We start from the raw sequence: 15,853 nt of genomic DNA on the forward strand, positions 1-15,853 counted from the left end.
TCAATCCACGGCTCCTCCACAAGCTATGGACATGATTTTTGCAACAATAAGGCATGTGAAGAAATTCCAGACACTCATGCCACTGACTACACAGACTTTACGTAAGAGCCATCAAGTTTGGGAATGATTTGGCAATTACAAACTGCCTTCTGATATTACTAGCTAAGTTTCTTACAATGCATTTATCTCACCACTGCCAAACTCAGTTTCCTAATCCAACAAATGGATATTATGTTTCACATAGACTCAAACTGGACAGATTTCTCAAGGTGCTGTGTGGTTTTATGGATTTAGAGTTAAACCAGTCTTTCTCAACAGGGCACTATGACATTTTGAGAAGATTTCTTGGATGAGTAGGATTATCCACTACACCACAGAAGGTTTAGTATCACTGGTCCTTTATCCTCTAAATGCAAGTAGTCTGACCAGTCACAATCCTCCTACACACACTTCCAAATGACCTCAAGACAGAAGACCACCACCACCAGTATTAACCTTAGAGTCGACCATTAAGTAAACTATAAAATAATGTTTACGTAAAGCTCTAATCCCTTTTCCCTGCCACTAAAATACTGCTCTCTATTCCTCTTTTTAACCCAGAGATAATGCTTTGTTCACTAACTCCATAAAACCAACTTTTTCAGATAAAAAAAATAAATAAATAAAATAAAAATAACTTTGTCTGAACTAGTTATCTAATTAAGACACTTATATGGACAAGGAAGTAATGTGGAAAAGTTACTGAAATAAAATCAGGATATGAGTTTGAATCCAAGTTTTCCGGCTATTCAAACTTAGGCAAGTTATTTCTCCTCATTGGGCCTTAGTTTTCCCAACTATTAAAAAGTATTTTGTGGCTGGGTGCAGTGGCTCATGCCTGTGATCCCAGCACTTTCACAGGCTATGATGGGAGGATCACTTGAGGACAGGCATTCAAGACCAGCCTGGGGAACATAGCAAGACCTCTGTCTCTATTTAAAATTTTTTTAATTAATCTTTTAAAATAAAATAAAATGTGTTACGCTAAATTATCTCTCTGGTTTATTACAATTCTAGGAATCTGTGAAGTAAAACATAAGCGACTTGTTTTACACTTTTCTTTTGACCTCCACATAGCTAAGTGAGGGTGATCACTAACAAGCAACACTATGTAATCTCTCAGAAGCCCTGATCCTAAGCCCCAAGGATAACAGAACAATCACATCCAGCCAGATCGCATATGGATTTTATTAGAGAGTCAGTATATTTAGCATATAAAACAGAGCTGAATTATTTTATAACCCATTAATAATGAGGTACCAAGATAATAACAGCAGCAACAGTCACCTTTATTTAGGGTACACCTATAATCTGAATGCTGCTTGTGCATTACAATCACCTGCATACCTTAAAAAAATAAATAAATAAAAGCCCCCAGTTCCACGCCAAACCAGTATCAAATGATTTGAAATCTCTGGGGATGGGGCGTATCTCCCAAGTCTCCCCCAGGTGATTCTGATAAACAGGCAGAACCAAGAACCACTAATCCAGAACCCTTTAATCCAAGAACTGCAAAGCAAATGACCACAGGTTATTATCTCATACGCTAGTTATTTAAATAAATATGAATAAATAAAAACAATCTAGTGTTACTATTTACTGACATTCACAGTTACAGAGAACTGTGTTTCTAGAGAAAAAGGAGAGCTCTATTAACAAACCCTTTATTGGGAACTGGCCTTGCTAGAAACAGAATATAACTTTCTGACAATCTGATGAATCAGTTCAAAAAAACTTTCTACAGCCAAGTGCAGTGGCTCATGTCTGTAATCCCAGCACTTTGGGAGGCCAAGGAGGGCAGATCACAAGCTCAGGAGTTTGAGACTATCCTGAGCAACATGGTGAAACCCTGTCTCCACTAAAAATACAAAAATTAGCCAGGCATGGTGAAGAGCACCTGTAATCCCAGCTACTCAGGAGGCTGAGGCAGAAGAATTGCTTGAACCCGTGAGGGGGAGGTTGAGGTGAGCCAAGATTACACCACTGAACATCAGCCTGAGCAAAAGGAGGAGACTCCATCTCAAAAAAAAACAAAAACAAAAACAAAAAAACTTGCTACAAAGTTGACTACCCCTGGAGAATTCCTGTCAATCATCAAGATAGTTAAAACAATGTTAGTTAAAGTAGTACAAAGACTGAAATTCCTCAACCTAACTCTTACTTACTAGATCTCACTAAAAGACTTAGTAGGTAGAAGTGGCTGGGTGTGGTGGTTCACGTCTGTAATCCAAGGCGGGCAGATCACTTGAGGTCAGGAATTCAAGACCACCCTGGCCAATATGGTGAAACCCTGTGTCTACCAAAAAATACAAAAAATTAGCTAGGTGCAATGGTGTGCACCTACAGTCCCAGCTACTTAGGAGGCAGAATCTCTTGACCTGGGAGATGGAGGTTGCAGTGAGGCAAGATTGCACCAGAGAAAAAAAAAAGATCTAACAGGACATAAAAAATTGGAGGGGAACATACATGATTTCTGAAAAATACATTATTTCTGACTTCCTCAAGAAAGCTTTGAGTCCAGTGACATAGGAAAAGGCAAAGCAGTCTTGGCTGAAATTATATTTGCTCTTTTCAGAACATAATCAGCAAAATAACAAGACAGATTAAATAAGTAGACCATTAAACTCTTACCTTATGTGCAAGGCCAAGCCATCCTGTAGGCTAGAGATCCCCAAATCAGAGAGTGTATCTGAGCCAACAGAAGCAGGTGACAAAGAGCCCTCCTTCTCCTCCAGTAGGTCCAGCTTCACCAGGTTACTGATCTCATCCTCTGAGTTATCTTCGGACACAGAACCAATTATGAATCGAGAGTGCTGGTTCAGTTCCAGAGGTTTGGCCAAGGGAGATGATTCATCCATTATTCCTCCAAAATGAGCTCTTAGAGCTATGGAGAAAATGAAAAGTGAGAAAAGCAGGTTATGAATAATAATCTATATCTGAGGTCAGCCAGAGGTTATATCTAATAAACCACAGCTGAGACTTGGAAGCAAGGCAGTTTGAGAACTTCCTTGGCTATTCTATTTCAGGACCTTTAATTTCTAAGGGAGGAAAATTGAGATCATGATAACTATGCCTATAAATTAAAACTAGTTCCCTTTTCCTCAAAGAAATTTTTCTCAAAAAACTGTAAGCCATTCCTAACCTCATTATCATTTGGCCATGTCCAAGAGATAATTATGATTAATGGGGAAAACCTTCGAAGTAGGCAAAAGCTGCTTGTTGTGATACTGCTATTTTGGTTGTTAGTGGTGAGGGAATGAATGGTAAGGGTTTGGGCAGAGTGATGGTTGTTTGAAATGGTATTTAAACTACGTAATGATCATCTGGTTTCAAACACTGCATATTGAGGCTGCAGTGTGCTGTGATAGCACCACTGCACTCCAGCCTGGGTCACAGACCAGGACTCTGAGTCAAAAAAAAGAAAACAAAGAAAAAAAAAAAAGGAAAGACAACTATAGACATTTCCCTTTTTTTTTTTTTTTTCTTTTCTTAAAAGTCAGGGTCTTGCTCTGTTGCTCAGGCTAGAGTGCAGTGGCAAGATCCTAGCTCACTGCAATCACAAACTCCTGGGCTCAAACAGTCCTCCCACCTCAGCTTCCCAAATAGCTGGGACTACAGGCATGCACTACAACGGCTGGCTACTTGTTTTTTTGTACAGAGTCAAAACATATTGATGTTGCCTAGTTTCAAACTCCTAAACTCAAGTGATCCTCCCACCTTGGCCTCCCAAAGGGCTGGGATTACAGGTGTGAGCCAATGAGCCCAGACTAACATTTCCTGAAAGTGAATTGGAGATTACTTCAGCTGTTATCTTTAAAACTAGAATCAAATATAAAAATAACATGCAACAGAAAAAGTCTGATGTCCAAATTTACTATATATTTCTCCCTTGAAGTATTAGGTCTTTAAAAAAAAAAACAAAAAAAAACTCCAGGCTGGGCACAATGGCTCACACCTGTAATCCCAGCACTTTGTCGGGGAGGGGATCATTTGAGGTCAGAAGCTGAAGATCAGCCTGGCCAACATGATGAAATCTCATCTCTACTAAAAATACAGGCCAGGCCCAGTGGCTCACGCCTGCAATCCCAGCACTTTGGGAGGCTGAGGTAGGTGGATCACCTGAGGTCAGGAGTTTGCGATCAGCCTGGCTAACATGGCAAAACCCCATCTCTACTAAAAATACAAAAATTAACCAGGCATTGTGGCGTGTGCCTGTAATCCCAGCTATATGGGAGGCTGAAGCAGGAGAATCACTTGAACCTGGGAGGTGGAGGTTGCAGTGAGCCAAGATTGCACCACTGCACTCCAGCCTGAGTGACAGAGTGAGACACTGTCTCAAAAAAAAAAATCTTTAAAAGGCTTCCATTATTTTTGGCCAGGCACAGTGGCTCACGCCTGTAATTCTAGCACTTTGGGAGTCTGAGGAGGGTGGATCACCTGAGATCAGAAGTTCAAGACCATCCTAGCCAATATGGTGAAACCCCATCTTTACTAAAAATAGACAAAATTGGGCCGGGTGCAATGGCTCACGCCTGTAATCCCAGCACTTTGGGAGGCTGAGGCGGGTGGATCCCGAGGTCAAGAGATCGAGACCATCCTGGTCAACACGGTGAAACCCCATCTCTACTAAAAATACAAAAAATTAGCTGGGCATGGTGGCATGTACCTGTAATCCCAGCTACTCAGGAGGCTGAGGCAGGAGAATTGCCTGAACCCAGGAGGCGGAGGTTGCGGTGAGCCAAGATCGCGCCATTGCACTCCAGCCTGGGTAACAAGAGCGAAACTCCGTCTCAAAAAAAAAAAACACAAAATTAGCTGGGCATGGTGGCACCTATAATCCCAGCTACTTGGGAGGCTGAGGCATGAGAATCGCTTGAACCCAGGAGGCAGAGGTTGCAGTGAGCCAAGATCACGCCACTACACTATAGCCTGGGTGACAGACACTCCCTCCATCTCAAAAAAAGAAAAAGAAAAAGAAAAGAAAAAAAGGCAGAGGGGGGGAAAAAGGGGAAATGGGAAGGAAAAAGGAAGAAAGGGAGAGGGAGAGGAAAGTTCCAACAGACTGACCACATTGAAGAACAACAAAAGTTACAGCAGCAAAAAGCCTATTTCTTTCACATTTACAGCAGTAAATAGTTAACTTTAAAAATAACAGTAGATCCAAAAAAATAAAATTCCATCACAACTAACACAGAAAATAATGGGTGCCTTCTTCACAAGTAAGCCAGGCACTCAGGTGCAGATTCTTGCTTGCAGATTGAAGTTAGGTGACCACACACAAAACAGAAAATCCACAAAAAAGGCACAATTCTTTGATTCCATGGGAGAAGAAAGAGTTAATAAAACATAGTTCCTGCGCTAATAAGTGACAGTCTTAATAAGGCCAACTTCAAGTTCCTAGCTAAGAAGATCATTAAGGCAGCCTTCTCTAAACAGTTACATAGATTGGAGGCAACTCAGTGTAAACAGCTAAAAATCCTGTCCAACCGCACTGAATAGTGTTTCCCAGGTACAAGCTTACAAACCAACAGAAAAGAGAAGTCAAGTATGGAAAATCACTGAGTAGCTGTCCAGACACTCTAGAAGCTACTCCACAGCCTGTCCCATTTCCACTGATTCTAGTCCTGAATTGAAGAGAGAACATAGTCGAACACTACCATCGTTGGACTCCTTGTTCACTTCAGGTTATCCACCCTAAATCTGCCTATGTTCTTTTGTGGAAGTCAACTTTTAACACAAAAGCCTACAGTTTGATATTTTACAACACGAACTAAATTTTTATCACACTGTAAACAAGAAGGAGTATTATTTGTAACTGACCTCTTATAATTCTTACTGTCTGAGCAGATATCCACCTCCAAAAAGAACTAAAGAGAGAAAAAGAGAGATGTGAAGTTTTTTTTAATAAACCAATTTTTGTCAATTCCTATTTTGCTCAGCATAATACAAAGGTAATAATATACAAAGTATCTTTTTTTGGGTCAAATCTATTATTTAACTTAAAGCACAATTTTTAGCAGTTTGTTATTCAATTCTGTAACTCAAACACATTAAAGACTTTATTGTTTATGAAAATATTAAACAATAGAAAAAGCTTACCATTTCACAAAGTGGCTTTTCCATTTGTATACTCGATGAATCCATTTCAACATTTTCATTTCTAATATTTCATCAAAAAAGAGGCAGTGGGGAGAAAAGAACCACCAGATTCTCTACAATGCACGTAAGCTCTGATTATGCTTCCAAGCGGTTACACTTACCCACAAAAGTTGGGAGCCAGGGGAAAGACAGAGCTCCCATTATACTAACTCCCTAAACTGTAAGGGATCTAGCAACTCTCAAAATCCTGGGTTTGCTTCTTAAGGCCGACAATTTAAATGTATCTAGGATAGAAATTCTCAAGTCTGATTGTTTATGAATCACCTGCGGAGCTTTTAAAAATTTTACAAAGTCTAAACTCCACCCTCTATCTGCTGAATCAGAATTGCAGCTGGAGGTCCAGGGATGCCAACTTTAAGTTCCACAGTTAATGGACACTGATGCAAATACAGGCTTGAGAACCACTGATCTGGGAGAGAGAAGAAAACAAAAGGAAAGAACCTATTACACTGATAAGGAAATCTAAAACTTTCAAGAGAGGACCCCTAAATGACAAGGGACAAGATTTAGGATATTAGGATTTATCCAGTTATGGAGTCTGAGATAGTATCATTTCCTACAATTGAGAAGAGGAAGGAAAAAGTTTGGATCATGTAACCAAAGATGCAGTGAAGCTGGAGTTAAAACCTAGGACCTACTGGGCTCAAACCCTAACTCTACCGCGTATTGTAAGTGACTGCAGATTTGAACAGGTCACTTAATGTCTCTGTATATTTTACAGACAAGCCTCTTCATCTGTAAAAATAAAGTCTTCCGGTCAGTGGTGTGCACCTATAGTACCAGCTACTTGGGAGGCTGAGGCTCAGGTTTGCTAGAGTTCAGGAGTTAAAGGCTGCAGCGTGCTATGATCACACCTGTGAAAACCCATTGCACTCCAGCCTGGGCAAATAATGGGACCCCATCTCGAAAATTAATTAATTAATTAATTAAGTTTAAAGAAGATCATATGACTGCTTTGAAAACTAAGAATATACGAAAGGATTCTGTAAACTATAATGCAATAGGCCAGTGTTTTTCAAAGTATGGGTTACCACCCAGCAAAACATTAAGAAATCAACTTAGCAAGTTATAACCAATATTTTGAAAATGAAATAACATAGAAAATATAAAAATATATCATAGTTTATGAGGGTATCTATAGTTTTGTAAATTTTTGTTTCAGCTATATATAGGTCATGATGTAAATGACATTTATGAGTTGTGTCATAAAAGTCTTAAATCAACCAGATGTGATTGACTCACACCCAGCACTTTGGGAGGCTGAGATGGGCAGATCACCTGTGATCAGAGTTCAAGACCAGCTGGGGCAACATGGTGAAACCCCCTCTCTACTAAAAATACAAAAATTAGCTGGGCATGGTGGTGCAGGCCTGTAATCCCAGCTACTCAGGAGGCTGAAGCAGGAGAATCAGTTGAATCTGAGGAGCGGAGGGTGCAGTGAGCCGAGATCACACCACTGCACTGCAGCCTGGGAGGCAGAGTGAGACTCTGCCTCAAAAAAAAAGGCCAAAATGTTGGGCATGGTGGCTCATGCCTGTAATCCCAGCACTTTGGGAGGCCGAAGCAGGCAGATCACCAGGTCAGGAGTTCAAGACCAGGCAAACCAACATGGTGAAACTCTGTCTCCACTAAAAATACAAAAATTAGCTGGGCATGGTGGCACACACCTGTAATCCCAGCTACTCAGGAGGCTGAGACAGAATTGCTTGAACCTGGAAGACTCTGTCTCAAAAAAAACAAAAAGTCTTAAAGCCACAACTAGTCCTTACTCCTTCACCCCTTTATGCCTTCATCCACTTTATGCCTTCACTAGATAGCAAAGACAGCTAATTAAGTACATAAACCAATGATTCTTAAAACTGTCTCAACTGTTGGAAATTTGATAAAAGCTATGGACCTTTCTAGACAAAAATGTACCCTCATACAAAATTTTCCTTGCATACAGGTTTGGGATTCCTAAACTTCTGCCCTGAATTAGGTTAAGAACTCTTTCTAGGCCAGTCATGGTGGCTCACTCTGTAATCCCAGCACTTTGGAGGCTGAGGCGGGTGGATCACAAGGTCAAGAGATCGAGACCATCCTGGTCAACAAGGTGAAACCCCATCTCTACTAAAAATATAAAAATTAGCTGGGCATGGTGGTGCGCACCTGTAGTCCCAGCTACTCGGGAGGCTGAGGCAGGAGAATTGCTTGAACCCAGAAGGCGGAGGTTGTGGTGAGCCGAGATCGTGCCATTGCACTCCAGTCTGGGTAACAACAGCGAAACTCCATCTCAAAAAAAAAAAAAAAAAGACCTCTTTCTCTCTCCAGAAAGAGGACTAAAAAAGAAGCTGACCTTTGGGGAAGGTTCACATAATTGCTGTCTTAGCTCTAAAACAAGGCCTTTTTCCAGATCTAGTCTGCCTACTCAAAAATTATTTTCTTCATTATATCAAATTGTCAACAATGCCAAATTCTCTTTTATTTAAAAAATCTATCATATAGGCCTTGCACAGTGGCTCATGCCTGTAATCCCAAAACTTAGGGAGGCCGAGGCAGCTGGAACATGCAGTCAAGAGCTCAAGACCATCCTGGCCAACATGATGAAACCCCATCTCTACTAAAAATACAAAAATTAGCTGAGTGTGGTGGCATGTACCTGTAGTCTCAGCTACTTGGGAGGCTGAGAGGCAGGAGAATCACTTGAACCTGAGAGGCACAGCGTGACACTGTGCTTCAGCCTGGGTCACAGACCGACACTCTATAATATATATATATATAATAATATATATTTTTTACATAAATATATATTATTTATATATATGAGACAGATTTGAGTCTCAAATATATATAAATATGTATAAAATATATATTTATATAGAGAGAAATAATAAATGTATAATATACATATATACATATATATATATATATATATATAAAAAAAATGTGGCCAGATGCAGTGGCTCATGCCTGTAATCCCAGCACTTTGGGAGGAGATCACTTGATGGGCAGATCACTTGATGTTAGAAGTTTGAGACCAGCCTGGCCAACATGATGAAACCCCATCTCTACTAAAAACACAAAAATTAGCCAGGTATGGTGGCAGGCATCTGTAATCACAACCACTCCGGAGGCTGAGGAAGGAGAATGGCTTGAATCCAGGAGGTGGAAGTTGCAGTGAGCCGAGAATACACTACTGCACTGCAGACTGTGGACAAAGTAAGACTCTGTCTCATAAAAATAAATACACATACACACACACACACACACACCCCTCTTGAAAATTTTTGTGGAATACTCCCAAACTGTGCCCTATGTTCCTGAAAATGGGGTAAAGCTAATTACAGCAAATGTATTTAAGAGTCAGCCTGGGCCATGCTCAATGTCTGTAATCCCAGCACTTTGGGAAGCTGAGGTGAGTGGGTCACCTGAGGTCAGGAGTTTGAGACCAGCCTGGCCAACCTGGTGAAACCCTGTCTCTACTAAACAAAAAATTACCCAGGTGTGGTGGTGGATGCCTGTAATCCCTGCTACTCAGAAGGCTGACGCAGGAGACTCACTTGAGCCTGGGAGGTGGAGATTGCAGTGAGCCGAGATTGTGCCACTGCACTCCAGCCTGGGCAACAAGAACTAAGCTCCATCTCAAACAAACAAACAAAAAAGAAGTCAGCTTGGGTCAGGAGTGGTGGCTCATGCCTATAATCTCAGGCATTTGGGAGACTGAGGTGGGAGGATCCCTTGAGCCCAGGAGTTCAAGACCGGCCTGGGCAACATGACAAAAACCCATCTCTATAAAAAATAAATAAATAAGCTGGATGTGGTAGAACATGCCCGTGGTCCCAGCTACTTGGAAGGCTGAAGTGGGAGGATCACTTGAGCCCAGGAGGTTGATGCTGCAGTGCCATTGCACTCCAGCCTGGCCAATAGAACGAGACCCTGTCTCAAAAAAACAAAACAAAACAAAAATGTCAGCCTGAGAGATATTTATTTTCTCTTCTTTTTTATTTTTTAGACAGAGTCTCAATCTGTCACCACCCAGCCTAGATGGAGTGGCGTGATCTTGGCTCACTGCAACCTCCACTTCCCAGGTTCAAGTGATTCTCCTGCCTCAGCCTCCTGAATAGCTGGGATTATAGGTATGTGCCACCACACCTGGCTGATTTTTGTATTTTTAGTTTTACCATGTTGACCAGGCTGGTCTCAAACTCCTGACCTCAGGTGATCTGCCCACCTCAGCCTCCCAAAGTGCTGGGATTACAGAAGTGAGCCACTGTACTCGGCCCAGAGATATTTTTCTAAATAAATACAACAGGTTTTACCAAATTTAACATAGTCTCTCTTGAACTCAAATTACAGTGTATTTTCCATGCAATTCTAATAAAGAGGTAGCGATTAGTTTTTGTAGCCACTGATAAAAGTATCCATGCTTATACAACATGTCCTTGCCTCTCAAGTCACAGTAAGTTCACTTAAATGTTTTATTTTCTTCCCCCTCCCCCCCCCGAATTTTACAACCACACTTGAATGTTTTCAAAGAGAATAAGTGAATTTGCCTTTTAATTTTGTCATTTGTTGATGAATTTTTCAATGGATTTTGGTTATTAATTCAGTGATTAATAATTCAGTGATTAATAATAAAATTCTCAGATTACAGAGAATTTTACTCTAAAAACTATTTTAGTTTGTCACAAGTTTTAAATTTTAAAATAAGAACTTGTGTTCCAAATAGTGAAACAGATGCTGATTATTCAAAGATAAATAAGATTTGTCCCTGGCTAAGTGGCTATAGACACCTAAATATACAATTACAGTGATGTAATAATCTCTGAAATCACCTACAGAAAATAGGATATAAATGAAAAGAAAAAAAAGAAAAAATAAATTTAAAAAAATTTTTTAAAAGAAAAAAAAATCTCTAGGCCAGGTATGGTGGTTCACACCTGTAATCCCAGCACTCTGGGAGGCTGAGGCAGGAGGATGGCTTGAGCCCAGGAGTTTGAGACCAGCCTGGGTACCATGGCAAGAACCCATCTCTTAAAAAAAATTTTTTTAAGTTGAAAAAATTAATTAAAAATATAATAATCTCTAGGTGTCAAAACACAAAAGAAGGGTACTTTGTCCAAACAAAATGAAGAACTGGGAAGATAAGCAAGGAGGGAGAGGAAGGAGCATTCCATTTAGAAGGGACATTTGAATGAGAACCAGATGATAGAATATGCAAACTTAGGAGAAATACTTAGATATGAGTGGTTATAACAGAGCTCTTTCAGGAGCCAGCTGGAGGTTTTTTTTTTTTTTTGAGACAGGGTCTCTCTGTCCAGGCAGTAGTGTGATCATAGCTCACTGCAGCCTCAAACTCCTGGGCTCAAGAGATTTTCCTGGCTCAGCCTCCCAAGCAGCTAAGACTATAGGCACATGCCACTACAGTTGGATTTCTTTTTTAAAATGAAGTTTTGCTTTTGTTGCCCAAGCTGGAGTGCAATGGCAATGATCTCGGCTCACCGAAACCTCCACCTCCTGGGTTCAAGTGATTCTCCTGCCTCAGCCTCCCAAGTAGCTGGGATTCCAGGTATGTATCACCATGCCTGACTAATTTTGTATTTTTTAGTAGAGACAGGGTTTTTCCTTGTTGGTCAGGCTGGTCTCAAACTCCCAACCTCAGGCGATCCGCCTGTCTTGGCCTCCCAAAGTGCTGGGATTACAGGTGTGAGCCACTGTGTCTGCCCAACTTCTTTTATTTTTAAAAGAGACAAGGCTGGCCGGGCACAGTGGCTCAAACCAATCCCAGCACTTTGGGAGACTGAGGCGGGTGGATCACAAGGTCAAGAGATCGAGACCATCCTGGTCAACATGGTGAAACCCCGTCTCTACTAAAAATACAAAAAAAATTAGCTGGGAATGGTGGTGCGTGCCTGTAATCCCAGCTACCCAGGAGGCTGAGGCAGGAGAATTGCCTGAACCCAGGAGGCGGAGGTTGCAGTGAGCCGAGATCACACCATTGCACTCCAGCCTGGGTAACAAGAGGGAAACTCCGTCTCATAAAAAAAAGACAAGCCTGAACTTTAGTTTGAGACCACCCTGAACTTGCTATGTTGTTCAGACTGGTCTCAAACTCTTGGGCTTAAATGATCCTCCCACCTTGGCCTCCCAAAGTGTTGGGATTATAGGCATGACAACCAAATTCAGCCACTTTTTAATAGACCAAAAGAATATTTCTTTCTTTTTTTAGACGGAGTTTCACTCTTGTTTCCCAGGCTGGAGTGCAATGGTGTGACCTTGGCTCACTACAACCTCCACCTCCCAGATTCAAGCAATTCCCCTGCCTCAGCCTCCTGAGTAGTTGGGATTAAGGCATATGCAACCATGCCTGGCTATGAGAGAGTATTTCTTTAGGGTATAGTAGTCAGAGAAAATGACATAATGTAATTTTCTGTCCTATTTCCTATTTCTCAGTCTAGGGATATAGAATATTTTTCAAGGATGTAGCTGGTAAAAGTTCCTATATCTTTCAAGAACTTTTTAAAGAAGTCTTGCCAAACTTCTGAAAAAAGATAGTGGGTTGGGCTGATCGCTTGAGGTCAGGAGTTCCAGACCAGCCTGGCCAACGTGGTAAAACCCTTTCTCTACAAAAGACACAAAAATTAGCTGGGCATGGTGATATATGCCTGTAATCCCAGCTACTCGGAGGCTGAGGCAGGAGAATCACTTGAACCCAGGAGGCAGAGGCTGAAATGAGCTGATATCGTGCCACTGCACTCACCTGTAATCCCAGCTACTTGGGAGGCTGGAGGGAGAATCCCTTGAACCTGGGAGGCGGAGGTTGCAGTGAGCCGAGATAGCGCCACTACACTCCAGCCTGAGCGACAGAGCAAGACTCTCTCTCAAAAAAAAAAAAAAAAAGTGTTTTCTATAATAAATGGGTAGAGGAGAGGGAAAGAATATATATATTTGCTTGAAAAGGCATAAAAGCCCTAGAAGTTAAGAAATTAATAACACTAAATTTAAATGACAATTATTATAAAGAAATAAGAAATAACACTGGTTGTTTCAGGTGTGGGGAACGGGTTGGCTATAAGACAAAGGAAGGAGAATGTCACTGTACACCCTTTTGTGCTTTTTTCTTCTTCAGATGAAATCTCGCTCTGTTGCCCAGGCTGCAGTGAGGTGGCACGATCTCAGCTCACTGCAACCTTCACCTCCCAGATTCAAGTGATTCTCCTATCTCAGCTTCCTGAGTAGCTGGGACTACAGGTATGTGCCACCACGCCCGGCTAATTTTTGTATTTTTAGTAAAGATGGGGTTTCACCACGTTGGCCAGGCTGGTCTAACTCCTGACCTCATGATCCACCCACCTGGGAGTGCTGGGATTACAGGCTTGAGGCACCGCAGTCAGCGCCCTTTTGTGCTTTTAAAATGTTGAACAAGGCTGGGCACGGTGGCTCGTGCCCATAGTCCCAACACTTTGGGAGGCCAAGGTGGGCATATCACCTGAGGTAAGGAGTTCTGGACCAGCTTGGCCAACATGGTAAAACCTTGTCTCTACTAAAAATACAAAAATTAGCCAGATGTGGTGGTGTGTGCCTGTAATCCCAGCTACTTGGGAGGCTGAGGCAGGAGAATTGCTTGAACCTGGGAGGTGGAGATTGCAGTGCGCTGAGACTGCACCACTGCACTCCAGCCTGGGTAACAAAGCAAGACTCTGTCTCAAAATAAAATAAAATATAAAATAAAAAAAATAGGCTGGGTGAGGTATCTCAAAATAAAATTAAATTAAAAAATAGGCCGGGCATGGTGGCCCACACCTGTAATCCTAGCATTTTGGGAGGCTGAGATGGGAGGATCACCTGATGTCATGGGTTTGAGACCATCTGGCCAACATGGTGAAACTCCATCTCTACTAATAATACAAAAAATTAGCTGGGCATGGTGACACATGCCTATAATCCCAGCTACTTGGGAGGCTGAGGCACAAGAATCACTTGAACCGAGGAGGCAGAGGTTGCAGTGAGTTGAGATCTTCCACTGCACGCTAGCCTGGGGCAACAGAGTGAGACTCTGCCTCAAAAAATATATAAATAGGCTGGCCAAGGTGGCTCACACCCATAATCCCAGCACTTTGGGAGGCCAAGGTGGGTGAATCACTTGAGGTCAGGAGTTCGAGACCAGCCTGGCCAACATGGTGAAACCCCCATCTCTACTAAAAATAGAAAATTTAGCTGGGCATGTAATCCCAGCTACTCAGGAGGTTTAGGCAGGAGAATTGCTTGAACCCAGGAGTCGGAGGTTGCAGTGAGCTGAGATGGCGCCATTGCACTCCAGCCTGGGCAAAGAAGCGAGACTCCATCTCAAAATATATATATATAAACAACAACAAAAAAAATGTTGAACCACATGAATGTATTGTCAACTTAAGATTTTAAATAAGTTTAATAAAAAGCTTTCCCCAGTTAATTCCATGCTACTCTGATTCTTTATCTCATATCTGTCAAGAGTATTTAGCTAGACAACTGAAATGTTATTCACTTATTTCTTTAGTATGTGTCACTGTGTAATTGACTCTGGGTTATCTCCTGGATGAAAGTGGGAAGTTATTCTCTCTTCTAAAAACAAAAAAATAGAAACGGAGGTCTTCCTATGTTGACCAGGCTGGTCTTGAACTGCTGGCCTCAAGCAATCCTCCCATCTTGCTTCCCAAAGTGCTAGGGTTACAGATGTGAGCCACCATGCCCAGCCTCTTCTAATTGTTTTAGATCCACAACCCTCAACACCTCACAATGCTGGGTAAACCCTAGGCTTTCACAGGCTGCATGGTTTATCAGAATTCCAATGAATATTTAAGTTACAAAATTAGGAGACATAGACTAACTTGCCATTTCAAACATTATCCTCTGGAAACATTTAGAGGCCTCCAGGTAAAATACCATTTTGTGAATTCAAAAAGTTCTAGGATGAATCAATTTATGCTCATAATCTTAATTCATAGAACTGCATTTAGAGAAAGCCAGAGTCTCAAGGAAAAGAAATGGCTCATGGCTATATAATCTTAGCACTTTGGGAGCCTGGGCAACATGATACAACCCCGTCTCTACCAAAAAAAAAAAAAGTGTGCGTAGTCCCAGGTACTTGAGAGGCTGAGGTGGGCAGATCACTTGAGCCTGGGAAGTTGAGCACTGTCCATGACTGTGCCAGTGCACTCCAGCCTAAGTGACACAGTAAGACCCTATCAGAAAGGAAGGAGAAGGGGAAGGAAGGGAATTTCTTCCTTAAGGAAATATTGCTTAATTTTTTTGCCTTCAAGTCCTATGGATATGTTAAGGCATTATACTTTATATTACCTAACAGAGATCTATAGCTGGAGACATTTACAGGTTACAGCAAAAATTCCTAATTCCCTTGTAGTTACAACATCCTATACAGTTTTAGGGAGACAGTTTTAAGTTGAAAATAATAAAGAACTCCCAAAAATCAGTTCCCCCATGACGCCTTAAGCCAGACAGTGAGCTGCCTATAGTTGGAAACTTTCAAACATATATCAGATAAAATATTCTCTCATATTAAGTGGAAAACTGGGGAGAAAAAAGGAATTTTTTCTCCCCAGTTTTTTTTTTACTTTCCAGTACTAAATGTTAAGTTACTGAATTTTGAGATGGAATCAAAGTAAAATTAAACAGCTTG

The 15,853-nt window shown here is 41.4% G+C and overlaps 1 protein-coding gene across 23 annotated transcripts in view; it reads right to left on the reverse strand.

The window, feature by feature from the left end:
- ACACA (acetyl-CoA carboxylase alpha) overlaps positions 1-15,853 on the reverse strand; it is a 307,755-nt gene that overhangs the window by 224,956 nt on the left and 66,946 nt on the right. For 15 of the 23 annotated variants that reach the window (XR_013535729.1, XM_035300744.3, XM_035300743.3 and 12 more), the window contains 2 exons: positions 5,860-5,906; positions 2,671-2,923 (listed from right to left, as the gene is read on the reverse strand). Coding sequence is in view for 21 of the 23 variants with exons in the window: in XM_035300744.3 (XP_035156635.1) it covers positions 2,671-2,923; positions 5,860-5,906 (300 nt within the window). In the remaining 2 variants the exon portion in view is untranslated. Of the gene's footprint in view, positions 1-2,670; positions 2,924-5,859; positions 5,907-6,138; positions 6,272-15,853 lie in introns of those variants that run through there. The other 8 variants (XR_013535730.1, XM_078373749.1, XM_035300747.3 and 5 more) reach the window with 2 other exon arrangements.

This window comes from Callithrix jacchus, chromosome 5 (assembly GCF_049354715.1).
Source record: "Callithrix jacchus isolate 240 chromosome 5, calJac240_pri, whole genome shotgun sequence".
Lineage (NCBI taxonomy): Eukaryota > Metazoa > Chordata > Mammalia > Primates > Cebidae > Callithrix > Callithrix jacchus.